Raw genomic sequence first — 24,540 nt, 5'->3', positions numbered from 1 at the left:
GTTACTCCGCCCTGCGCTATGATGACCGAGAAAGGTGTCTAGAGTGAAGATTTTCGCGGATTATAAATTTGAGCTCCGCTAAGAATTACCTCTTTAACGCAAAGAAGAATGACGCTTCAAAAAGTGAGTCGAAATATACAAATCAAGGAAGCAGCACAAAGCTAACAAATCACAGGCGCTGGTTGATAGATAGCTCCTTCGGTTGAGCAGTCAGTTACCATGCCAGTCGTATATGCGTCAGAGAGCAAAAAATGCAACGGGACTTGGGTGACGCGACAAACGGTGATCTTCGCATCTACCGCATGATTGTATGCGTCAATGTCCTGCGGCACATTTAACAAGGCTATTTAGCCATTTAGACTTGTATTTTATAGATTTTATGTGAAATGAAATAAATTTAAGTTGATTTTCAATATCTACGCGCTTATTGATTTTGCTAAGTGACTGCTCTTCTCATTCACTCCCACCCAACACCCAATTAGCCTATGGAAGCACTGGTGCCGTTCACGACGTCCGGGCAGCTGCTTAACTGCGTGGATAGTTAGTTTGCTTTTTATCTCATAATAACTCTCCTCACACTCCCGCAAAGAGAAGATGCTGGTGGCACTTAGAGATGGCAGGAAGATTTTCGGCGTGCTGAGATCATATGATCAATTCGGTGGGTTTTCTCATCTTAGCATAGGTACGCCAATCTCATACGATCAATTCCCAGCCAATTTGGTCCTGAATGATGCAGTTGAGCGAATACACGCAGAGGATGAATACGCAGATATACCGCGCGGGTTATACTTGATTAGAGGAGAGAACGTTGTACTGATGGGTGAAGTTGTGAGTGTCTCCAAGTTGCCAGTGAGATGCCCAACTCACCCGCCTCAAAGGACTTGGATTTCGAAGATGTCGTACCACTCAAATCAGCACCAATTGAAGACGTTCTCAATAAAACAGCTGTACTGGATGAAAATAGAGCGGTGGCTGATAGTGTAAGAGACGCTGTACTTAGACAGCGTGGATTTTGCACTGAGAGGGTCGACGGTGACGTAGACGTGCACAACTACGGACACGAGCCATCGACGAGTGCATTCACGAGACAGCAGCAGGTACAACACGCTGAGCAGCTTAAGAGAGATGCGGAATTGGAAGCCGAAGCTGAAGCAGCGTTGCAGATGGAGCAGCAGAGGGCGTATATAATGCAACAACAGCAACACCAACAACAGCAGCAGCAGCAAGCGAGTGAATTGAAGGCTATCGAAGAGCAACAGATGCTTATGGCACAACAGCAGCAGATGGCATTCACTCAACAGCAGCAACATCTCGCGCAGCAACATGCTCAACAGCCACAACATGCGCAAAGTGTGCAACCCGTACAATCCATGCAAACACCACAAACACCCATTCTCACACCTGAACAGCACCAACGCTTCATCCACCACCAGCAGCAGCAATTCTACCAACAACAACAACAGCAACATAATCAATTCAGATATTAAAGCTAATTTGAATAATTTTATCAAAATGTCGCACCTTCAAAACTAATTCCTGCTGCCTTGATTGTAATTTGAATTGCTTGGCTTCTAGAGTAGACCTATGAACTTGTAATTTATACTCAATCATCTTCTTCCATTCCTTGTGGCGTGAGCACGCGCTTTCTTTGAGGTTGCAGAGTAGTCCATCCGTCTCGACGGGAATGGCTTCTACGTCCTGCGAGTTGAATTCCGGCCACTCATCGTCATCTGCTAGCAGTCGATAGTCGAATCCACAATATCCTTTGGGCGGTGGTGGGGCTCCCTTTCTCGACTTTGTTTTTACGGGAGAAGTGTTCTGGTTGAGAGTGAGCAAATGGTTTGAGAGAGTACTAGCGCGTGATATCGCCAATTGATGGTATGATTCTTGCTTTATGAGTAGACTAATTTGATTGGTATATTCTTCTATCTGATTTGCGAGCTTGGAGAGCTTAGACAAACAGTCTTCCTTCTTGGATTCAGCGGCAAGACTTACACTGGAAACCTTGTTCCCATCGCCGTCAAAAACCACCGAAGGAATATTGTTGTAGTTGCCGATCTTACCTGCTGCGTCGTCCAAAGACTCGGGATGTATATTCACCTGACGTAATTTCAAACTCATCAGGTAGATTCCACAAGCATCCGAGCAGTATATCGATAATGGCAGTCTTGAAGCGTGTTTGCAGTCTTCTCTGCTGCACTTCCTACGCCAGCTCGTCCTTTGCGCTGTCTTCTCTTCGCAACCGGGACAGACGAACACATCGATCAGCTCATCATCTCCAGGTTGAAATCCCAGACAGTGAAGATGGTACCACATTTCGCAGCTGCCGTGAGTGTCTTCAGCCGGTGTGTCAACACATACCACCAAACTCACCCCTCGCACAAAATCATTGGCAGATTGTCGGCGCCATTAGATTTACAGATACAGTATTCTACCTCTTGCTCATCCTGATCATTTGCGTCCATTGTTTTATTTCCGAATTTTTAATATTTTCCAATTTCAGTATCGCTTGACGCGTCTAAGCTGACAGCAGTTGAGAAGCGCTGTGCTCTTTGACGACTACCATTACAGTGGTCTGAAAATATGCAGAATTATATACAACTCGAGAAGCTAGGTGAGGGTACCTACGCCTCTGTCCACAAGGGCAGATCGAGGCTCACGAGTGACATTGTCGCACTTAAGGAAATACACCTCGACGCGGAAGAAGGCACACCAAGTACAGCTATACGTGAAATATCTCTCATGAAGGAGCTCAAACATCCCAACATAGTCAGGCTGCATGACGTAATACACACAGAAACTAAGCTGATGCTTGTATTCGAGTTCATGGACCAGGATCTGAAAAAGTACATGGACAGTCACGGCGACAGAGGTGCACTGGAGCCTAACACCATCAGAAGTTTCACATACCAGCTAATTAAAGGTACGGGATTCTGTCACGAGAATCGAGTCCTGCATCGCGACCTCAAGCCACAAAATCTGCTCATAAACAAGCGCGGCGAGCTCAAACTCGCTGACTTTGGTCTCGCTAGAGCATTCGGTATACCCGTCAACACCTTCTCGAATGAGGTCGTCACCCTCTGGTACAGACCGCCAGACGTCCTCCTCGGGTCCAAGACGTATTCCACAAGCATAGATGTGTGGAGTGCCGGCTGCATCCTCGCGGAGATGATCTCTGGCGTGCCGCTGTTTAGAGGTAGAGATAACAACGACCAACTCAACGCTATTATCAAGGTCATCGGTACGCCATCAGACGACGTACTTCGTAGGATCGCTGCTGAGAGCCCGGAAATTCAGCTTAGGAACTTCCCACGCTACCCTAAGGTGCCTTGGCACACCCTTTATCCTAAGGCACATCCGTTAGGTTGGTGTTTTGTTCTATCTGATACATCACGCTGACACCCTACCAGCCATCGATCTCCTCGATAAACTGCTCCAGTTCGACCCCATCAGAAGATTGAGCTGTGAGGACGCACTCAGACACCCTTACTTTACAGCCGCATTCAATGACCCTGCATTACTTGTAAACTAGTCCTTTTTTGAATAAACGCAGTTGGTTCGAAGTGGATGGCTTGGAGTGAAGAGCAAAACTTAGGTAAACATAGCGGAGAGAAGGTGATGCTTGAGTGTATATTTACATGTGAGCGACTTGAGTGTTCTTGTATGTATATTTAGGAGCTTTTTGTGAGCTGTGAGATGAGATGTACTGAGTAATTGAAAGTGTGACTGATGGAGGCGATTTGAGATGCAGGGATACGCTTATTATCATACGCATTGCTTTATCTATCATCTTAAATGCTTGAAATAGTGTCTTTATGCTAAATCATTTTCATGAAACAAAGCGACCTAACAACGGCAATTGTCGGAGCTTTGCACGTTGAAAGCAACAATAATGATTCTAAATGGCTCTAGAGAGCTATCAATAACAAACATTCCTAAATACACTCATCGCTCTCTCTGAATATCAAAATGAAACCAAGACAAAGCAGAAAAAGGGCAAAATCAGATCAATGAGGATATTTTTACGGCTGTGAAAAATTCAAGAGAATCAAAGTGTGGAAGCTGCTGCAATCATGAGACAGGAGGTGAATTGATAGAAGAAAGAGATACAAAAAGAAATTGTTGTAACATCAATAATAACATAACTCAAACATTACCCGTGTCGTTGGAATGTACATACTTTCTACCAGCAACATCGCTGTCATGTCTAAGATAGTGCAATTATATGGGCTGAGGAGTGTAGCCAAGCCGTGTACAATCATATGGGCTGACGCTAATTCAACAACCTCGAACATGAAGACATCGATTTCCGTGTTTCAGGATTCGTGGCTGAAGAATACCTAAACAGCCATTCATAAATACCATTTTCAACAACAACTATGACCTGTGGATCTACTTTTTTAAACAAACTTCTCCAACGCCAAGCTTCTATAGTGCGCAGACATCTACCACTCAGAGCTGGGAAGGCAGCACTAACTATCAACAAGGGGAAGGTAGTGATGAGATAGGTATTGAGTCTAGTGTGGAACCTATTGTTGAATCGGCGACAACATCAGTGATAGAATCAGTTTTAAGCAACTCTGAATCAGAGTACGAATACGATTCTGAGTCTGAAACTGTGTCTATTGACAACTCTGTCATGGATGATGCAGGTTCTGATTATCAAGACCTGGACATGGTAGTTGAATCAGAATCTGAATACCAATGTCAATCAGTATCACCACCTTCTCAGCTGAGATCAAAGAGACAAGAAAGGTCTAATTGACTGAGTGAATAGAGAGACATTGTTGAGAATCTTGAAACTGCTTGAAACTTCATGGAATTGCTTGGGACATTTTGGGATTTGCTTATGAATGCTTTTAATTGGTTGTAATTGGTGTATAGCTATTAATTATGAACATTTCATCTACTTGATTTGATTGATCTCTAACATAGAGATAGGTGATAGATGCATAAGAATAAGGAAAAGTTGCAGCCATCAAAGTACAAAAATGTTACATTCATTAAAAGTTGTAGATCAAGATTATTAGTGAGTCATATCGTAAAGTAGCTGTGATTATCTCAAATAGTTGCACGAGACATCTTATAGCGACCAATTACTTCTTCTTGTTAGGAAAGTCCAAAGAAAGAGTAGGAAGTGTGAAGTAACTTGAGTCAGGAGTGAGCAGTCCAGCCATTGCTACATAATAAGCATTGAATGCGGTTATTGCTCCCAAAACACCACCCGCTTTTGTGGTGCCTAAAGAGCATTATTTAGCGAGATAGAAGCAAATCATAATAAACTCACCAACTGATCCAGTAAATTCACCCGCCGCAAGCAAGATAAAGGTAATCATCAGGAAGAAGAAGACACCAGAGAGCGCGAGTGATGATCTCTGCGAGGCGACCAAGAACATGAACGTGACTGAATATTTGCGTCGTTAGAGGGTTTGCATGGGTGTTTTTGACTGCTCTCATGCTTCACTCACCGATAAACCATCCAATTAGGTAGATACCGAGCGCTGAAGCTAACTCATCCGGTGCTCCCTCGTATGCAGCTTCGATTCCAAACCATGGGATGTAAATAACGCCGTAAGATCTGTAACAAGGTCTTATAAGCTGATAGGACACTCTAGATCACCCCACTCACAACCAGAATCCACCATAAGTAGAGAAGGCAGTTGCAGCGAATGTGTTACCTGTGGTGAACTCCCACATTCCTAGAGATACTGTGAGCAGTATTAGTGCAAACTATCACTCTCACTCACCTGCAAGAAGCTGACACAGTCCACCGTAGAAGAGCGCTGGGCCGACAACGACGTTTGGTGCACTGATGCCTCTCGTTTGGATGTTGTAGAGTCTGTTGCGGTGTAAGATGGGCAAGCAACACCACACATTTACCTACGAAAGCATAAAGGTGGTCGTCGCGAAAGCCGTCAGTCTGTACGGGAAAGTCAGACATCCAGCACCACCGATTCAGCTCCCAGGAAATACACACCCGAGTGGAGAAGGATTAGCAATCTTTCTGTGGAAAATAGGGAACGCAGGCTGTGATTGGAGTGAGCACGCGCTGGAGAAGACACCTGGGAACACGCACCTGAGAGCTATCCGCAGGGTGACCACCTGGGGTTATGAATCTTGATACGTTGGCCTGTGTAGCGCTGTCAGCTTGTGTTACACGGCTGTAGTCACACGCACATTGGCGCTATTGTCGCCGTTGACGAAGCCTTGGTCGTTGGCGGCACCTTTCTCTGCTGTGGACATGGTTGTTGCGTTTTAAGAAGCTTGGATTCGTATTAATAAGCAAGTCTGAGAACCTGGTCGATCATCACTGACAACGCCGGGACTCTCCAGAATTATTAATTTAGTGTGAAACGTGACCTGTGTTTTAGCTTCTTCACGCCAGCGGGATTTATTGCAAATAAAAAATACATGCGAGTACTATCGTATTGCAGTTGCATACTCGGCGCGGATTCAGACCGCCTACCCCGTTTTCTCGGTTCATGCACGCATTGGCCACGCATATGTGTCAGGCATGTCAGACGTATTCATAAACACTTGAAATCTACTTGACTTTTACAAATCGAGCCTTGTATCCCTCAATAGAAACTGATTCGCCCGACTTTTCACCGCTTAGCTTTGACATCCGGATGCGTGACACCCACCTTTTCGTCGTAGTCACTCCACTCACCGTCGAGCGTGACCTCCGCGAACTTGGCATCGCTCAGTGCGCTGCAACACGTGTAGCTGTCATCCCTAAGTACTCCGTTAGCTTCCCTGCTCTGCTTAATTAATTCTCCCGATGATTCATACCTCGCTTCGAACCCTATTGGTTCCATGTTCCTGCACTCAAGCACGAGCCACGTCCTGTAGCGGTGGTTGTCTATGTCCTCGCTGCTGACTGCTTCGCTGCGTTTGTTTTCCACTTTGGCGTGCGACGTCTTGCCGCAGAACGAGCACTTGAATATCAAGTTGGCCGTGTTGCCTTCTTTTGTGTTCGGCAGCTGCTCTTCCTCCTGCCAGCCTTGTTAGCTGCGTCTGACTCCAAGCACCGACCATTCCCGCTCAACCCACTGAAGGAATAATTGCCATGTTCTTTGGATGCACCTCGTGGCACATTGTGCATTTTATCTGCCGCTTTTCAGCCCTCTCCGTCTCGCTCGCCTGCTCCACCCACCTCTAGCCAGAACTGGTGCTCTGCAAAATCTGCTGGCTGCACCCCAGAAACATTCTCTCCCTCGATAAGCACCTGCAGTTCTAATTTCTACCGCTGCCTGAGCACAATGTCTCTTTCTCCAGCGCCGACTCACCACCATGGCGACGATTTCGTAAGACACACACGAAATACTTTTTATAACTGGAAAAATAGAATATAAGTTACATTTACAAGCAATTTAAACCTTCTCTATCTCGCTGATTCCGCAAACGTGATGTGGTGTGCTTCACGTCCAACTACCCTGAGCTCCACCGCCACCCCAGCTATCCTGGGCTTCTCCAGCGTTCCAGCCACCATGAGCGCCACCACCACCACCCCAGCCATCTTCATCTTTAGTCACGCCCCAGCTATTGCCAGTATCAGCTGGTGCATTCCACGACGAGCCACTATCTGCGTTGCCCCAAGTATCACCTGCAGGTGTAGGTGCAGGATTGCGGCTGCCATAAGCAGCTGGTGTCCTACTACCACCACCGCCACCACCCCACACTGATGCTCTGCCACCAGCTGGTGTACCGCCCCACGCACCTCCGCGACCAGGTGTGCGTGCGCCAAGTCCTGGCGTGTGTGCACCCGCTGTCGGCAGCGGCGTTTTACCCCCATTCGCAAGCTTGCTACGTGGATTCTTGAGTATATCCATATACTGTAGTTTGAAAGCGCGGCATAGATCGGCTACAGTGGGTAGATGTGCACCATTCAGTACATACATCCCAGGCGTCACTTGTACACTCCACTTGTTCAGTTTGGAGGTGGCGTTAGCGATGAATCCTAACACAAAAGATCCTGCTTCCTTCCTGTCCAAACAGAAGGCGTAGTTACTGCGATTTACATTGGCTTTCACAAAGTCGATGAGATGTTTCGCCATATCATCTTCCGTTGGACCATGGTATTTGTCGTGGTTAACCAACTCTTCTACTTTGCGCACCATTGGCTGCACATGCATGACTAACATTTCGTCAAGATCGGTATATGTCGCATTACCAATACGTAGCAGACGTCCAAGCGTCCACTCGTTTGCCTTGTCAATCTCCAAAACGTCAATGTGCTGGTATAGATCCTCATCCACTTTCCACGTCACGACAAGATGGTCCGGTCCTTTAGAACTTGGTCGGATTATCACATCCCCTACTGAGCTATTCTCTAGCACCATCTCAGCCTGTTCAGCTGAGTAGTTGTGGAAGTTAGGATGATCAACTACCCTTGGCGCTCTGTTCGCCTTATTCTGCTTGCGGTTCGACATGTTTTCACGATCTTCGAGCGAGCGAGCAACATCATAGTAGTCATCTTGTGCAACAATTTTGCGGTATTCAGGCGCCATTGCCAGATCTTGCGGACGCGTAGACAACTCTACCTGGAAAGTGTTATAGTCTATATTGAGAACCATGCCTTGCACAGTAGTGCCACGCGGGAAGATACTATCCATACGTCTATCAATGTCACCCTCATCAGTAGCATAAACAGAGCTAACAAAGGCATCGACACCAGAATCCAGTCTAAAGTACGCAAACTGTGGTTTAGTTGCTTTGACAACAGCCGGAACGACCGTACCCGGTGACAACGTCTGGTCAGTTTCACCAGTGAAAGCAGTGAAGATTTCAGTGCTCTCAGGTAGCTTGAAGTCAAATCTATCGTCACCAAATGGATTGAGTAGTTCGTTACGGATGAGATTCAGTGTAGACCGTTTGTAATCGTGACGAAATTGAAGCAAGTTGAGTGCATAGTCATCCAAATTCAACTCATCTAGCTTGCTCTCATTGCTTGAATCTTTCATCAACTGGGAGACGACCGCCGATTCTGCCTCACCCACCAAATCTTCTTCATCTAATTCAAGCGCATCAGATGCCATCTTGCGTGCAAGTTCGTAATCTTCAGGGTGGATACGTGTCTGATCGAGCGTGTCAGGCGTTTCATCACCATGTTTATAATCGAACTCCTGAGTTATCTTCAAGAAAGCTACTGCGTTGGTGAACTCTTTCAGATACATGAGATCTGGGTGTGCAAGTTCAGAGCGATTGATTATGTAACCTCCCTGTATAATCCGGTTAGCAAAGTATCTTTTTAAAGGCCTGCGAAACCCACCCTAGCTGCTATTCTTCTCACTAAAGCCTGAGCTTTACGTGGTCCCAATCCTGCCACAAACGGCAAGAGGTGCTGATAATGATTATCGCGCACGGCAGTGTTAATATCCACCCCAATGTAATTGACCGTATTAACGATAGCCTTCTCAATAGCGTGTAAAAATTTCACCTTGGATAGCAACCTCTGATCAGGATCTATAGAAATAGCCGTGATATCCTCTCCTAACGCCGCAAACTCATTTAGTGGGCTCTGGACATATCTAGCTAAACCAACACAGTACCTTCCAGTGATTGGCAGTTGTCCGAATTCCACCTCAGCGCGTTTGGAGTGCTGGAAGATTCTAGCGACATCGTCATGTACCAATATCACAGGTGTGCCACTTTCTGGGTCGTACTGAGGACCTGCATTTGGATCGACATCTCCAGTCGGCATATTCCATTCATCGACAGCTGACTGCTGCGGTATTTCCTCACCAGTCTGCGCCTTGACGAGTTCGTTCACACGTTGAAAGAGACCGTGGGTCTGTGTACCCATACCGCCGACTACGACAGTCTGTGGTTTACGTCGTGTCATGATATCAGCAAATGCTTCCATCGGTGAGTCTTCAACGAGGTTATCTATCTTTTGTTGCTCCCTCATACGACCATTCTCATCGAGGTAAACGAGCAAGATTGCATCTTTGCGAGGATCACCTTGTCCAGCTGAGACAGAGAGCACCGATGGCGTCTGACCCTTTTCATAATCTTTGGGAGTGTAGGCTGCAACTTCTATGCGCTGTGATAGACGATCTGTTACGCGTTGAGCAAGGTAATCCTCCTGCTTTTCACGCAACCATTCGCGAACGTACTTGCGCGCACTATCGAGTAGTGTAGATTCGAATGCTTCTGATACTGCATCTCTGATAAAGCCATTCCAGCTGTCTGACGCCTCTCCAATATCCTCGCCCTTGCTAGCCTCGTAAATCTTTTCAATGATTCCCTCTTGTACATCTAAATGGAAGCCCATTGATACAGTCACAAAGTCCTCTTTCTCAGCTTCCAAGATTGACAAGAATTGCGTCGAGTCCTGTGATAGCTTGTCTATTGGCTTGTTCTTTAAATAGAGGAAATGGTTGTATGGATGCTGGTCGTCTACCTTATTCAAACCTTTCTCAGTCGGGTGTACAGACACTACACCCTCACTCGTGAGTCTATCTCTGACGTGCTTTTTGATTAGTGGGTCACGACCTAGGTCTGTAACAAGAATCAGTTTCGCCATTGACAGCAACATCTGAGGACTGATCGTTCCAGTGGAAAAAGTCTCAGCTAACTCGAGTTGTCCCAGTGCTGGTGTGTCTGGAGTAAATATCTTGCCTGTTGGAGATTGTAGATTATGTACAATCTCCGCAACGCTAGGCACGACTCTCTTGATCAGCTCAGCTGATGGCATACCCTTAGCGCGGTCATAAGGGGAAGATTTTGTAGGTCTCTTAAATTGACGTTCAGAAACCGATCTCTGCTCATCCTGTAATATCTTGATCTCGCGAGGAAACATTCCCAACAGCCATTCGTGTAAGTCGTTAGTGACTTCAATCTCATTTTCCGCGGCCAAAATCAGTGTGTTACTGAGGTAAGTGTCTACGATATTAGCCTTCTCTGCTAGCTCCACCAAACCTGATAAACGCATATGCAAAGAAACGAACTTGCGATAAAGATCGTAAATTCTCCAGAGATCAGACCTCGACAGCAAGCTCATTTGGTGCTTGTTGCGCCACACTGCACTTGTTCCCGCTGGATATTCATGACGGAGCTCGTCAGGTGCGAGAGGGACAGATGGTTTTGCGGGATCAAAGTGAGAGACAAGATCACGTCTGTGGATATGGATGAACGGTACCTCCATACCGCTTTGGATGTTCTCGACTGCGACTGTCACAGCGCGAAGGAATTCATCTTGCAAACTGTAGTGGGGACCTACGATATCCAAGAACATCTTCTGCGATGCTTCAGAAAGTCTTGGAGCTATCCACGCAGCCGCTTTGTCTTTGCTTGGAAGACGATGGATGTATTCGTGGTTGGTGGCAAAGTGATCTCTGATAACGTTGGAGGTGTAAATACTAGGTGTGAGGAGCTGCATACGCTCTGGCAGGTCAGTATACCGTATAACCTCATCCTCTTCTGTCATAAGACGAGCTTTAATTTCCGAAGGCTCAAAGACCTGTAGTCTGGTTAGCCGGTGTGTGAGTGAAAAAAAGGTCACGTACATCAGCCATTTTAGTATCAGCCTTGGCTTCATCATATTCTTCGTCTTCGTCGACTTCCATAGCCCAGGCATACTCAGTGCCATCACCAAAGACCTCAAAGACCTCATCCATAGTCTCTTGATCAACACCAGCCTGTTCAGAGATTTTGCCCTGGTTTTTGCGAGCCTTCTGCTTCTTCTTCTTTCTACGGTCCCCAGTAGCGCCAGAGGTGCCCCTGTTCTCCTCCTCATCCTCTTCAATGAAATTGCCAAGGTCGTCATCGTCATCGTCGTGCTGCTTGCTGCTTGGATCTTCGTTAAACATATTAATGAGGTCACTGACGCCCTTATTGCGATTGCTTTTAGCTTTAGGATCGTCGTCATGTTGAGCGTCTAGATCTTCATCGTCCGTGTCATCACCTTTCCTGCGATGCAATCTACGTAGCTGTGAGGTATCCTTGCGCCTAGATCTACCAGTATTCTCAGCTATGAGGTCCAAATCGTCCTCATCGACTTCCTCATCGTGCAATTCTGAAGCTCTACGGACTGAATGGAGGGAATAAGTAATTGCTAGCACACAATAAGCCCAACGCACGCTTCTTTTTCTTTTTCTTCTTCTTCTTCTTCTCGGCGCTATCCACGCCAGCTTCTGCGCTGTCGTCGTTCATCTCGTCTTCAATGAAACCTTCTCTAACTTCCCTCTCGGCGTCTGAGTTGTCCTCCTCCTCCTCAGAGCTGTCCCTGTCGCCGTGCATTGGTATAGCCTCGCCTTCTTCGTCTGATCGAGCGCTCATGGTAGTTGAGTTGAAGGAGAGATGGGCGATGGAGATGGGAAATGATGAGAGATGAGTGGAATTCCAGATTAAAGGAGATTGTCGTAGGCGTTGAGGGGTTCTTGTATATCTTGTTCTGCTCCTCTCAGCCACCTCCGCCAAATCTTAAGCATCTTGACGGGACTTGCAGTTGTAGCCAATCAGCTGGCCATCTGATAGCTTCGATCTGGCCACACACGCGATCAAGTGATTTCAAGCCTCAGGATCTGATATGACGACCAGGGATTGTCACGCAGATCTACGCAGCCAAGCGTATTAATTTAAACGATGCACGGGACATGGAGAAATACAGCGTCAATCCCAATATACGCGCCCCACTCACGCCCACACGCTATATCCTCACAAGTATCGTCATCTATCTCACTCCACATGGATTCGATTCGATGTTTCTTACTTAACATCTTTTCAACTTACCGCCAACTACAAAAGTTATAAACCCAGAAATGTCATCAACTGCACCAGCTGAATTCATCGTGAGTATTATATTCCCTCAATGCCGCATATATCTCACTATCAATCAGGTCGATGCCGTTCTATTCGATATGGGTTAGTTGGGATAGCAGCTTCAGCCAATCACGACCTTCTAATTCCACCACAGACGGTACTCTTGTAAACTCTATCGCAGCCGTTGAAGCCGCCTGGGGTGCCGTGGCCGATGAGATTGGTCAACCGCGCAAGTCCGTCATCGAGGTACGTTTTTCTTCGGAATTTGAATAAAAAGGGAATCGGAAATAACACTACTAATACAGGCCACTCACGGACGCAGAGCTTCAGACAACCTCAAAGACTGGAAGCCCCAAATTAAAGACGAGCAGCTCGACGGGGAAGTAGAGAAATTCGAGCAGAGCATCCTCAACCACGCCGACCAGTACAAGAAGCGTCGTGACAGTCGCTCATCTTCACAATCTTCGTCTAGACGTGCGTCATCGTCTGCGTCATCGAGACGACCATCACAAGCCCAGCTGTTTGGATCATTTACTCCAATCGACAAAACACGCAAGGATTCAACCTCACAGGGTAAAGAAGGCAGAGTCAGCTCCGGTCAGCTCGCTAAACAGCTTGAGCCGCTCTCACTCGACAAAAACAACAGCGCCGTCGATGATGAGGCAGTGGAAGATGAGGAGGATGAAGACCTTGGACCAGATATGGGTGTTAGGATCCTGCCTGGTGTAAGAGCACTCATCGACAGTCTTCCTAAAGGTCGTTACGCAGTGGCTACTTCTGGAGCACGCGTTTATGCATACGGTGCTATGGAGAGAGCAGGTATTGTTGCTCCAGAAGTAACCATCACTGCTGAAGATCCACGCTTGAAGAATGGTAAACCACACCCAGATCCATTCCTCTTAGCGGCTGAATGTTTGGGTTACGACTGCAACAAGTGCTTAGTTGTCGAGGATTCTCCTTCAGGTATTAAAGCGGGTGTTGCTTCTGGTGCAATCACACTCGCTGTGTGCACCTCACACGAAGAACACCAAATCAAGGACGCAGGTGCTCAGCATCTTGTGCATAACCTCGAAGCAGTCAGAGCAGAGCAGCTCGCAGATGGTAGATTGAAGTTCACCATCGATCCATCACGTATCGTTACAGACTCCAAGTCAGACGCCCGCACGGATGTTGGATTGAAGGAGGAGGACAAGTAAAAATAACAGGCATTGTAATGCATTGATTAATAAACAATACTGATTTAATACGCCTGCTTGCTCTGCATCCTCAGTTGATCACTCTCATCACCAAAATTAAAGACAGCAATATTAAACGTAGATTTTCACAGACGAATACAAAGCCCGTGCTATCGCATCCGCCTCACGCCTCATCCGAGCCGGTGCACGCCAATCCGGTGTCAATCCCATTCAACGCGCTACTCAGCCCAATAACGACGGTCAGTTTGCTGGCGTGTATCAAGGCAGCATTTGGGCCAGATCCGTCTTGTCTGGGTATTATCATAATTACTGATCTACCCGCTGAGTTTGATGGGCTGCGTAAAGAGCTACTCGAGTTGTCCAACAAGTTCGCCAGGATGGCTGAGGAGAAGAAGGAGCGCTACGCCGATGAAGAGAGCTCATTTAGCTGTGAGTGTGTTGTATGGCGCAGTGCAGTGCACCACTTACACCGCACAAGTCGGCTGGTCGAGAGCCAAGGAGTATATGGTGGGTGGAGACTGTGTATGTCCTAATGGCATATTCTGATACACAACCAGAATGGCATGCCAGATACTCTCAAAGGTAGCTACTACGGTAATCCCCTCCTCGACCGTCCGCAGGTCGATCCAACGATACAGAGGAGGCATCCAGAGTACTACAAGGGTAATATATGGGTGGGCTACCAATAAGCAGCTATACAATTCTACTAACGCTGCTCATCAGCCCAACGAAGATGAGGATGCAGAAGTAAACGGTTTTCAGCAATCATTCAAGAAGCTTGGATCGTTTGTGGTCGAAGGTGGGCACTAATTCACTACTAACAGTCGCACCAAGAAGCTCACTGATTACAGTGGGACTACTGCTCACCAGAGCATGCGAGTCATTCGTCTCTCCCCAGCTACAAATCCAGACCAACAAGACAGACATACTCGAGGGCATGCTAGCGCGTTCATCCGCGCATAAAGCGCGCCTGCTGCACTACTACCCGCCGCCGCCATCAGGCGACGGGGACGAGAACGACGACGACCAGGACAGCTGGTGCGGCTGGCACCTCGACCACTCGCTGATAACGGGCCTCGTCAGCGCCATGTACATGTTCGAGGAGGGCGACAAGCACACGCCTATCGCAAACCCTCACGAGCGATCCGGGCTCTACATTCGTAACCGGGCTAACAACGTGGTGAAGGTGACGATACCGGAGAACGCATTAGCATTTCAGACTGGAGAAGCACTCGAGTTGCTCACTGGAGGTAAGCTGCACGCTACCCCACATTGCGTTCGCGGTGGCGGTCCCGGTCAGGTCAGACTTGGAGATGCCGTCGGCGACGTTAGCAGAGAGACTTTCGCAGTGTTCATGCAGCCTGATGTGTGGGAACAGATTGGAACACCTGAAGAGACTTTCGGCACTTTCACAAAGGAGGTGCTTAGACGACACTACCGTAATAAGAAACAAGAGGAGGGCGTCGATGTGGCTTACAAGTTCGACTCTAGTGATCACCTTCCGCCCATTAGTGAACTGACGACGTCGAATATTACCATCAATCTTGATTGTCAAGACCCTGCACTGTCGTATAAGCATATTTGAAAGCTTTTACTGTTTCACTAATACTTTATACTTGAGCTTTACATTTTACATTTTATACTTTACACTTTTCATACGACATGTTCTAGATATATGTATACATGCATCAGCAATCAATCAAACTACAAATAACAAAGTTACCACTTTTTCTTCGGACGCACAGAGACAGGTTTCCAGAAGATAGATTTAGCTTGTGAAGCGCGCGAAGCGAGGCGGGGTACGCGAGTGAGAGGGGCGAGAGACTGAGCGCGCACTCTGTCGGGGTCATTTGCAGGCTGGTAGTAGTAGAGGTTAGGGAGGGGTCTATTAGCGGCGTCGCGACCGGAGCGTTCGACGCAGCCAAACATCTCGCCTGGAGCGTCTAGGAGTGTGCGCTCGACCATCTCCTCCCAATGCGCCCTACCATCTTTCAGCGAGGGGTTGTTTGCGAGGAGGCAGCCGACGATATCCGTGACGGGTGTGAGCGATGTGGGCACGTTGAGTGCGAGTGTCTGCGCGACCAAGCCGAGGTGTTGAAGTGTGTGAGTGTGGTTGTGACTGTGAGTGTTTGGGTGTTCTGTGTGTGTCGCCGTGTTTAATTTGTCTACACCATCTGCACCATCTACACTATTCACCACATTTTTTTCCTGCTTGCCGCCCCTCTTGCGCTTAGTAGGTGTGGCAGGCCCTGCGCGGGCGCCGTCCGCGTCGCACTCCTCACTCTCGCTCTCATCACTGACGCAATCGCTAAGGACAGATTTAGGCTGAATGAGGTCATTCCAATGAAAGGCAAAGCGAGTGTGTCCGAGGGCGACATCGACAGCGGGTGTCTGCGACCTAGCGACGAGTTTGTACCGCGGCCTCGCAGCGAGTCGGTGCGGCACAAGACAGCTAACAGTGACGCCTCCGCGTCTATGCGCCATCCGCAGTCTGGCACCACGGGCTATGTGTCGCCCGTTGACAGTCACCCCGTTGCGCCCGAGTACGTGCACCGTGTAGCTGTTGTGCGGCGCGTCCGGCGACACGCACAAATGTACCCGGCTCACGTGGCCATGTGTGGATGGAAACACGTAGTGGCGCGCACGGCCGTCCGTCTGCTGCAGATGCGCATGCCACCCTTGCGCCTTCTGCCAGTCTTGCCGTCCGCGTCCAATCACCGTTGTGCGTGTGGGCGACGCGTGGATGTGTGTTTCTGGTTGAGGTGGCTGTGTTGGTTTGGTTGGTGTGGCGCGTGTCAGCAGTTCGTCGTTGTCGTCGCGTTGCTTCTCCGCGCTGGCGCTGTCGCTGTCGATAGAGGTAAAATCCGAGTAAGTGTGCTCCTGCTCCTGCTTTTGTATGTCGGCGTGCACAGACACAGGCGAGGATGGTGGAGGTGTAGCGAGTCCAGCGACCTGTGCGAGACCATCCAAACCATTCAAGCCACCGACAGCTGTGCCCATACACGGGATTCCTCTCTTAAGCATGGGTTTGAGTGCTGGTTTGTGCACCGGCGCAGGCACGTACGCACTTCCCTCCCCATACACTCCTGCATCGCTGCTCGGTTCTGGCGTAGGCAGATAGTTCTCCTTTTCTTTGTAGTCTTTGCCGTCTTTGCTGTCTTTGTAGCTGCTGCTTTCCGCGCGCGCTGAATACATTTTCACTTTTCTTCTCCTCGTCGTCGAGTTTGAAGCGCGTTTCGAGTTTCGTCTTTCGCGTTTCTGGCCGCGTCGCGTTGTCGCGTGGTAGATAGTGACTCAACATAAAAATAAAACCATAAAAAAATAATAGAAATTACACTCCTCAGTGACCCCTGCGCTGCCTGCGCCCAGCGCTACCGTTAGTCTCATAATCCGAGTCAGATTCCATGTGCTCGTCGTGCATCTGAACATCCGGCGCATCTGGTATTTCGATGGGATACGGTATGTCGAAGGTGGGGTGAAAGAGCTGGGTGGGTGGTTGCGGTGGTGGTGGAAGGGCGTTTAATGTGCGCTGTTCGTGTATATTTGAGTTTGGCTGTGAGTTGGGTTGTAGGTGGTTTTGTGCGACATGCTCCTTCGTCTGTGTCTGCAATTGCAACTGTAACTGCGTCTCAATCTGCGACGCATCCACCTCACTGTGCACTTGCTGGTTGAGGCTCTGTGTCGCGTCGGTCGCGCCTGGAAGGGGGTTGGCCGGAGGGTCGTCGACGGACTTGGGTTGCGGGAGTGTGTGGGGACTAGCCTGAGGCTGAATCTGGGGCTGAGGTTGTGGCTGGTATTGGTCGAGATGTGAGTAAACGGGGGCATTCGCGCACGCCGCGTCGTCTAGCGTTCGCATTTCATCATACCAGAATTCCTCGAAACGCGCAGCGAGGGGGGTATATCTATGCGCTGTGTCTGGCGGACAAACAAAATTAGGACCGGGATTGAGTGTTGCCTGTCCACCGCCGAATAGACTCACCATCGGATAATACCCGCATGTACCGTCGTCGTAGTCCATATCGTGCTTGAGCTGAGGTGCGGGTGCGTCCTTCCCCCTCTTCTTCGCCTGCTCACGCGGTGCAGGTGTCGGTGTGGGAGTGTAATCAAGTAGATCCGTGAAGGCTGGGTGTGTATGTGCCTTTTTACCGTTCTTGTAGAATTCTATAAACGAGCCAGGGATGCGGGGTATTTTGATGCCTTTCGGTGGCCGTTTGCCCATCTTACTATTACTACCTCCGCCCTGGTCCACCGGGAGCTGTATTTCCTCCTCGCTGCCGAACTCCATTAGCAGCTCCATCTCCTTGCTCTGCGCATACTCAGGCAGCTCGAACCAGAGATTGTCTTTGTATTTGATCGGTATACGCGATCTGTTGATGCTGATGCTGGTGTTGGCATGTGAGTCGCCTTTCTGTGGCAAATGCACCAACACTCCGACCACATCACCCGTCTTGAACCCTTCTGCGCAGCGCTGGGAGCGACTGAGATGCACCTTGTGTCCATTCGCGTCGCGCCATCCATAACTGTAGCCATCGTATCCGACCGGTGCGCCCGACTCTGCTTGTCTGCGACTGACGCCAATGCGCACGTGGGCGTTTGGCGGTTCTGCAGAGGCGTTTGTGGGTGTAGCAGCACTCCTACTGCCATTACCGCCGTCGTCACGATCACGCCCACTGCCACTGTCCACCACCACCTCTTCGCCTCCGCGGTCAACGCGCACCTCGTAATAATACGTACCCTGTCGCATAGGCTCGGGCGTGCGTATGGACCGGTAACCCGTGTTCGCACGGACACTCCTGCGATCGCGGCTAAACTCTACGTGTGGTGAGCGATCTTGCATCGAGAAGGCCACATTTGTCGCCGCGTATGGGATAGTGCGGAACGCTGATGGCTTCTCTGGATACGCTTCGCATGCATAGTATCTGAATCCGAGCTGGTATGGGTTGGTGTGAGTGGTGTGTAGGCGGCTGCGAGAATCCAAGCTCACTCACGCGGAACATAGGCAGATCTACACTCGTGTAAAACCCCCCACCTGTATCGTGCATGTGTGCGCTGAGATTGTGCGTCATTTGTGTATTGTGCAAGAGAGAAGAACAAGGTGGGGAGTGAAATGGAATATAAAATGAGCTTGACTATGTAATTATATAAGTAAATGACTATGTGACTACTACAGGCTTCTTCTTGTTTTCTTCCCTTGTTATCTCGTTATGTAATCGCGTTATCGGTCGTGAGAGTGAGTGTGCGGGTGTGTATGTGTGCACACTCAGTAAGTCTCAGCATGTCTCGCCATGATATCTCTGACAGGGCCCAGCAATCTGGTGAAGGCGGGTTCGTCGAGAGCAGCCACCTTAAGTCTACCGTCATCCGTAGACTGTGACTCACTTGCTACAACGGTCGCCGCCCTCGGAGCAGAATTAAGGAGGGCGAGTTCACCGAAGTAGTCACCCTTACGATAAGCACCAACTTTAACACCGCTCTTGATAATATCCGCTTCACCATTTTCGATGAAGAAAAACTCGTCGCCTTGTTCTCCCTGTGTGATAACATGTTGAGAAGGTGCGTAAGAGCGAGATTCAAGTGCATCTGCGATCTTGCTGCGTTCGGCGGGTTGCAACGATTGCAAGAGACCAACTTCGGCGAGGAAGGCATCATACAGTTTGCGCTTGGAAAAGGTGTGGTTGAGAAGGATCGAGCGGAAGGTGAGCCTGTCGACAGCCCATAGCGTTGATGGGGAGGTGGCGAGGATGGAAGCGGCGCGTGGTGCATTGTACATTAGGGCCAACTCACCGAAACTACCACCTGGACCATAGTCAAGCACTTTCTTTAGCAAGTAGCCATCTGGACAGGATTGAGGAGGTGTGACGTCACCCTGACGCTGCTCAACTTTCTCAGAATCCACTTTTTCGCGGATGTACGCAGAAAAGGCACCCTTCTCGACGACGTAGAAATAGTCGCCGTCGTCGCCTTGCTCGATAATCCACTTGCCATGCGGAACGGGTACCTCTTTCATGGCGTTGAGTACGTCATCGTACTGCTCGTCGTGGAGATTTTTAAATAGGAAATTCTTTGCAAGAGCTTTCTGTAGCCTGGCTTTCTGATCTGGTGATTTGGGGATGTGAGATTTGGGAGGATTAACAGGATTCTTGTTAGGCTGAATGGATTCAGCGGAGACGGAGGTTCTCCTGTTAATTTGAATAGCGGGATCACTGGGTTGGGTGTGCATCTCACCGACGCTATCTCTTTCCTCTGCTTGAGTGGAATCGGCGCCGTGTGAAGTAAATCCATCACCAAATGGCTGTGTATTTTGAAATAATTGGTTGGCTGTAAGATGTAGATTTAGGAAATTAAAATTAAAATCTATCAACAGAATAACTCACCCATGATGAATGAATAGAATCAACAATGTCAATAAGGAGCACAATTGGAGTACTGGCACTTCAAGGTGCATTTGAAGAACACTGTAACATACTCAAGTCTATTTCAAATTATAATATTATTCAAGTTAGATCCATTGAAGAGCTACGCAGCTGTTGCGGTTTGATTATCCCAGGTGGTGAATCAACTACAATGTCCTTGGTGGCGAGTAGATCCGGTTTATTAGGCGCTTTAAGGGAATTCTGCAGTAACCCAAACACAGCTGTCTGGGGTACTTGCGCTGGTATGATTCTACTCGCTAAGGAAGCCAGTCAAACAAAGAAAGGCGGTCAGGAGTTATTCGGTGGAATGGATATGATAGTAAATAGAAATCAATATGGTTGTCAATTGGAGTCATTCCAGGAAGACATCCCTTTCAATTGCATCAATGGTGGCCCTGTAAATGGTATTTTCATCAGAGCACCCATTCTACACTCATATTCAGATAATAAAAATATTATAGAGCTAGCCTCGCTCCCTTCAAACCCAGTAGACCATTCTGTTGCTCCACAAGGTCACGTTGTTGCTCTGCGCCAAGCCAATAAGATGTGCACAACTTTCCACCCAGAACTAACTCGCGATTATAGATTACATGTATATTTTGTAGAGGAAATTGTGAATAAGATATAGATGTATATAACTATATAACTAACTATTCCTTACCAACATCCCATGCTCTAGTTGATCCCTTCTTTGAATATTCCATATTGAACAAGTCATCTGATTTATTATCCTCATTATAGCTACCCACACTATTTATTGCTTGTAACTTTATACTCTCACGCGTTTGCTCCTTCCTTATCCTCTTCTCCTCCCTTTTACGCGATTTGTACTCCTTCTCTGCATCTGGTCCAAGTAATTTAGCCACTTTAGCCTTCTCCCTGCCTAGCTGCTGATTACTGCGATGACGTTGACGATGCTTCTCCTCCTCCCAGAGCTCAGCCTCACGCTGCCGCCTCCGTTTATTACGCAGATCGATAGTATCAAGCATGGTATTCCATGCGTCAAAATCCATTTCATTTGCGTCTTCCGGAGGAGTGAAATCAATGGCTGGATCATAGTCGTGTTCAAAGTATTTATCCATTTTCGAGGGTATAGTCGTGGTTTCTCTCGAGGTTTTTCTAGAATTTTTAGATGGCTTATCATCCACTCTCCTGCGCTTCTTCTTTTGGAAGTCAGCGAATGATCTACTGTCGGGTGTGCGTTGGTCTGAGTGATTTGGAGAGGTGGCCCCGGGAATATTATTGGTGTTTGTGTTAGTACTGACACTGGTACTGGCACTGCCGCTCCCACTCCCACTCCCAGTCACGCCCTTATTGTGATCATCGACTGATCTAAGCGTGTTAAGAAGAAAGCGTTGATTGATAGGCGGTGGATGTGTGCTCCCACTGCCACTGCCACTACCACCCCTTCCCGCCAAACCCTCCGCTGTCAAAATATCTGCCAATTCCCTGTCAGTGATCATGATACAATTTAAAAACTCGGCGCCCAATTCAAATCTCGCGCGCTCCATTTATTGGGGATCTTCATAACGACGAGGAGATGAAATTTAAATTTATCTTATCATCTTTATCGATTTTATCTGCTTTAGCGGGTGTTACTACGGCTCAGCTTGATAGCCCATCAAATAGCAATATCAGTTCAAACCTCACAACAGAACACGCAGAACATGCAGAACACGCAGAACACACAGCCAATCACACCAATAATATGCCCATGACTATGCCCATGACTATGACCATGGAATCCCTCAACGAGACAGAAATACTGATCAAACACGGCGCTGATTCAATGAGCTTCTATGAATACGACTATGAATCTGATAACTCGTCTAAACCCGCTTGGATGATTATGCACGCTATTGGTATGACCTTCTCTTTTGCCATTTTGCTTCCTTTCGGTGGGTTCCTGAGTTTTATATCCACTCCAACTAACTCGAGTAGCCCTCGCTTTGAAGGCATCTCACAGCAGCCTATACGGCTTAGTCAATCTACTCTTTCTCATTACCATCTCCACTTCCACCGCCTTCTCCACCATCTACAAAAAACTTACGCCCGATTTGTAAGCCAATCTCCTGACGTCATCCAATTTACTAATCTCTCGTACGAACAGATATTCTCACTCCGCACACGGTAAACTTGGCTGGTTCACTCTATTCCTCATTGCCGCTCTCTCCGGATATGACAGCTTCCGTTTCCTTCAAAAAGCTTGGACGTGGTACAAATCCACCAACTACAAATCCTTAAACTCTTTTAAAGTTAACGTTTTAGAGGATGTTGACCGCGCTCCCCCTTCAAACCACTCACAAGCCGAAAATGACAATATTCCTCTCTACGAAACTACCCACCTCCACGACTACGACGACGAAGCTGACTCTCCCGCTTCGTCCGACTCGCGCAGATCTGAAATGACCCTCAATGACGACCAGCCAGAGCACCTCGCAAAGCTCAACTATTCTTCCCTTAAACTTTCCTGGAAGGAGCGTGGCTTAGCTATTGCACACTACCTCAAACTCACCCTCGACCGCACTACCTTCCCCTTGGGTTTCGCTGGTGTAACCACCGGTGTTGTCAGCTACAGCGGTATTTGCCACGCCACTTATCTCAATGGCTGTCTCGCCCACCTCATTAAAGGCGGTATTTTCTTCGGATATGGTCTACTCACTTTCGGACGCTACTGCGGCGCTTATGCCGACATTGGATGGGCATGGAATCTCACTCCTCGCCGCAGCCTACGCAACTGGAAAGCGCGCTGTGTCAGTGCAGAGTTCGTGGAATGTCTAGTCATTTTCACATACGGCTGCACGAACACGTTCATGGAGCGATTCGGTGCGAAAGCGGGTGATCCATGGTCGATGAAGCAAGTGCAACATGCGTCTATAGCGGTGATGTTTTTCTTCGTTGGTGGACTAGGTCTATTGATAGAGCTGAGGAGTGTTAGACGCCTCTTCGGCAGCTATCGTCCCGACCAGCCCAACCCCAATCCATTCCCTGCGTTAGCTATTGGTATTACTGGATTCGCTATGGCGTCCCATCACCAGGAGTACGCTTTCGCTGTTAGTCAACACGCCCTTTTCGGCAACTTCCTCGCTCTGTTTGCTCTCTGCAGATGCTCTACTTACGCTCTCACTTACCTCTCCCCTATCACATCGGAGAGGCCTACTAAACCTGTCACGGAACTACTGGCTTCTTTCTTCCTCTCCGCTGGCGGTATTGCCTTCATGTTCTCTATCGAACAGTTTACTTTCGCCGCTTATCGTAGAGGTTTTGCTCATCTCATGTTCCTCCTCAATCTCGTCATTAGCTTGACGGCCTTATGCATCTTCTGCGTTGCTCTCACTATGGTTGTCAAGAGCTGGTCGGCGCGTGAATCGACTGGTTCTAACAAGGGACTCCTCTTCGATGCTAGTGAGGCGGGTGGTGAGGATGACGATGAGGGCGTTGACGGTGTTGATGAGGCGAATGTACATCAGCATGATAGACTTACTCATACTCATGCTCAATCTCACTCTCACGATCAGCCCGTCTAAACACCATAATTTACACCTCACACAGCATCGTCTTAGCACTCATCTAACTCACTGCATTAATTATTCTCTGCTCACTGCTCACTGCTTATTGCTCCGCTTAATAAAATCTATTCAATCACACTCACACGGTTAATTCCATCACTTACTTTCAAGCCTCCTTTTTGGATCCCTTCTTATCAACAATGTAAAATCAATCAGAACCGACTACAACGAGTACTGGATACTAAGTACTATCGAATACAACCAAATACAACACACATCCGAATACTATCTCTACCCACTACTCTACAATTTAATTACTTGTATATCATATTCTACGCCTTTCTTGCTTATCTGCGAACACTGTGTTGTTTCGAATGCATAAAATTGGCAATAATGTTTTCTTGGAAATGAAAAATCATGTCAACGCACAAAAATAATGGTTGATTCGAAAATGGAGTCAAAAAGAATTGGTCCCTGCAGGGCTCGAACCTGCGACTTTGGAGTGATCTAATATTAGCTCCACACTCTAACCAACTGAGTTAAGAGACCTGCTGCCATAGGCTTAAATAGTTGGAAATAATGTGCCATCTGGCTCGGGTAATCATATTACCCGAGGCGAGCACCGGATCAATTTTACCGGTGGTTCAGCGTAATTGA

General features: G+C 48.0%; 12 protein-coding genes and 1 non-coding gene across 13 annotated transcripts; 5 read left to right on the top strand and 8 right to left on the bottom strand.

Annotated features, from left to right (window-relative positions):
* Positions 1-485: 485 nt before the first annotated feature.
* Positions 486-1,487, top strand: J056_002726 (U6 snRNA-associated Sm-like protein LSm1; the record flags this gene model as incomplete). The annotated part of the gene is made up of 4 exons (XM_009271991.1): positions 486-540; positions 590-658; positions 713-828; positions 879-1,487. The coding sequence occupies 4 exons, from the start codon at positions 486-488 to the stop codon at positions 1,485-1,487; spliced, it is 849 nt and encodes a 282-aa protein (XP_009270266.1).
* Positions 1,488-1,607: 120 nt separating this feature from the next.
* J056_002725 (Set1 complex component spp1) lies at positions 1,608-2,465 on the bottom strand (the record flags this gene model as incomplete). The annotated part of the gene is made up of 3 exons (XM_009271990.1): positions 1,608-1,646; positions 1,696-2,323; positions 2,374-2,465. The coding sequence occupies 3 exons, from the start codon at positions 2,463-2,465 to the stop codon at positions 1,608-1,610; spliced, it is 759 nt and encodes a 252-aa protein (XP_009270265.1).
* Positions 2,466-2,583: 118 nt separating this feature from the next.
* On the top strand, positions 2,584-4,765 carry J056_002724 (Negative regulator of the PHO system; the record flags this gene model as incomplete). The annotated part of the gene is made up of 3 exons (XM_009271989.1): positions 2,584-3,364; positions 3,411-3,464; positions 4,488-4,765. 3 exons carry the CDS (start codon positions 2,584-2,586, stop codon positions 4,763-4,765), a joined length of 1,113 nt encoding a protein of 370 aa, XP_009270264.1.
* Positions 4,766-5,096: 331 nt separating this feature from the next.
* J056_002723 (Ammonia transport outward protein 2) lies at positions 5,097-6,243 on the bottom strand (the record flags this gene model as incomplete). Its single annotated transcript, XM_009271988.1, has 8 exons — positions 5,097-5,239; positions 5,288-5,404; positions 5,469-5,578; positions 5,630-5,699; positions 5,748-5,839; positions 5,978-6,027; positions 6,077-6,130; positions 6,178-6,243. The coding sequence occupies 8 exons, from the start codon at positions 6,241-6,243 to the stop codon at positions 5,097-5,099; spliced, it is 702 nt and encodes a 233-aa protein (XP_009270263.1).
* A 362-nt stretch (positions 6,244-6,605) lies between these two features.
* On the bottom strand, positions 6,606-12,282 carry J056_002722 (Transcription elongation factor SPT6; the record flags this gene model as incomplete). The annotated part of the gene is made up of 8 exons (XM_009271987.1): positions 6,606-6,995; positions 7,054-7,110; positions 7,157-7,243; positions 7,290-7,336; positions 7,436-9,221; positions 9,272-11,464; positions 11,511-12,034; positions 12,084-12,282. 8 exons carry the CDS (start codon positions 12,280-12,282, stop codon positions 6,606-6,608), a joined length of 5,283 nt encoding a protein of 1,760 aa, XP_009270262.1.
* A 482-nt stretch (positions 12,283-12,764) lies between these two features.
* Positions 12,765-15,546, top strand: J056_002721 (2-deoxyglucose-6-phosphate phosphatase 2; the record flags this gene model as incomplete). Its single annotated transcript, XM_009271986.1, has 9 exons — positions 12,765-12,794; positions 12,843-12,867; positions 12,920-13,011; positions 13,071-13,934; positions 14,036-14,390; positions 14,440-14,468; positions 14,519-14,635; positions 14,685-14,760; positions 14,813-15,546. The coding sequence occupies 9 exons, from the start codon at positions 12,765-12,767 to the stop codon at positions 15,544-15,546; spliced, it is 2,322 nt and encodes a 773-aa protein (XP_009270261.1).
* A 134-nt stretch (positions 15,547-15,680) lies between these two features.
* J056_002720 (uncharacterized protein) lies at positions 15,681-17,156 on the bottom strand (the record flags this gene model as incomplete). Its single annotated transcript, XM_009271985.1, has 1 exon — positions 15,681-17,156. The coding sequence occupies one exon, from the start codon at positions 17,154-17,156 to the stop codon at positions 15,681-15,683; it is 1,476 nt and encodes a 491-aa protein (XP_009270260.1).
* A 145-nt stretch (positions 17,157-17,301) lies between these two features.
* Positions 17,302-19,027, bottom strand: J056_002719 (Set1 complex component ash2; the record flags this gene model as incomplete). The annotated part of the gene is made up of 2 exons (XM_009271984.1): positions 17,302-18,891; positions 18,950-19,027. 2 exons carry the CDS (start codon positions 19,025-19,027, stop codon positions 17,302-17,304), a joined length of 1,668 nt encoding a protein of 555 aa, XP_009270259.1.
* A 194-nt stretch (positions 19,028-19,221) lies between these two features.
* Positions 19,222-20,181, bottom strand: J056_002718 (cAMP-dependent protein kinase regulatory subunit; the record flags this gene model as incomplete). Its single annotated transcript, XM_009271983.1, has 1 exon — positions 19,222-20,181. The coding sequence occupies one exon, from the start codon at positions 20,179-20,181 to the stop codon at positions 19,222-19,224; it is 960 nt and encodes a 319-aa protein (XP_009270258.1).
* Positions 20,182-20,360: 179 nt separating this feature from the next.
* On the top strand, positions 20,361-21,002 carry J056_002717 (Glutamine amidotransferase subunit PdxT; the record flags this gene model as incomplete). Its single annotated transcript, XM_009271982.1, has 1 exon — positions 20,361-21,002. The coding sequence occupies one exon, from the start codon at positions 20,361-20,363 to the stop codon at positions 21,000-21,002; it is 642 nt and encodes a 213-aa protein (XP_009270257.1).
* A 22-nt stretch (positions 21,003-21,024) lies between these two features.
* J056_002716 (uncharacterized protein) lies at positions 21,025-21,837 on the bottom strand (the record flags this gene model as incomplete). Its single annotated transcript, XM_009271981.1, has 1 exon — positions 21,025-21,837. The coding sequence occupies one exon, from the start codon at positions 21,835-21,837 to the stop codon at positions 21,025-21,027; it is 813 nt and encodes a 270-aa protein (XP_009270256.1).
* Positions 21,838-22,088: 251 nt separating this feature from the next.
* On the top strand, positions 22,089-23,901 carry J056_002715 (uncharacterized protein; the record flags this gene model as incomplete). Its single annotated transcript, XM_009271980.1, has 3 exons — positions 22,089-22,272; positions 22,316-22,433; positions 22,485-23,901. 3 exons carry the CDS (start codon positions 22,089-22,091, stop codon positions 23,899-23,901), a joined length of 1,719 nt encoding a protein of 572 aa, XP_009270255.1.
* Positions 23,902-24,351: 450 nt separating this feature from the next.
* Positions 24,352-24,432, bottom strand: J056_004919. The gene has a single exon. It is a non-coding gene; the product is annotated as a tRNA-Ile (tRNA).
* Positions 24,433-24,540: the final 108 nt, after the last annotated feature.

This window comes from Wallemia ichthyophaga, assembly GCF_000400465.1.
Source record: "Wallemia ichthyophaga EXF-994 unplaced genomic scaffold scaffold25, whole genome shotgun sequence".
NCBI classification, from domain to species: Eukaryota; Fungi; Basidiomycota; class Wallemiomycetes; order Wallemiales; family Wallemiaceae; genus Wallemia; species Wallemia ichthyophaga.
This window is presented reverse-complemented; position numbering and strand designations above follow the sequence as displayed.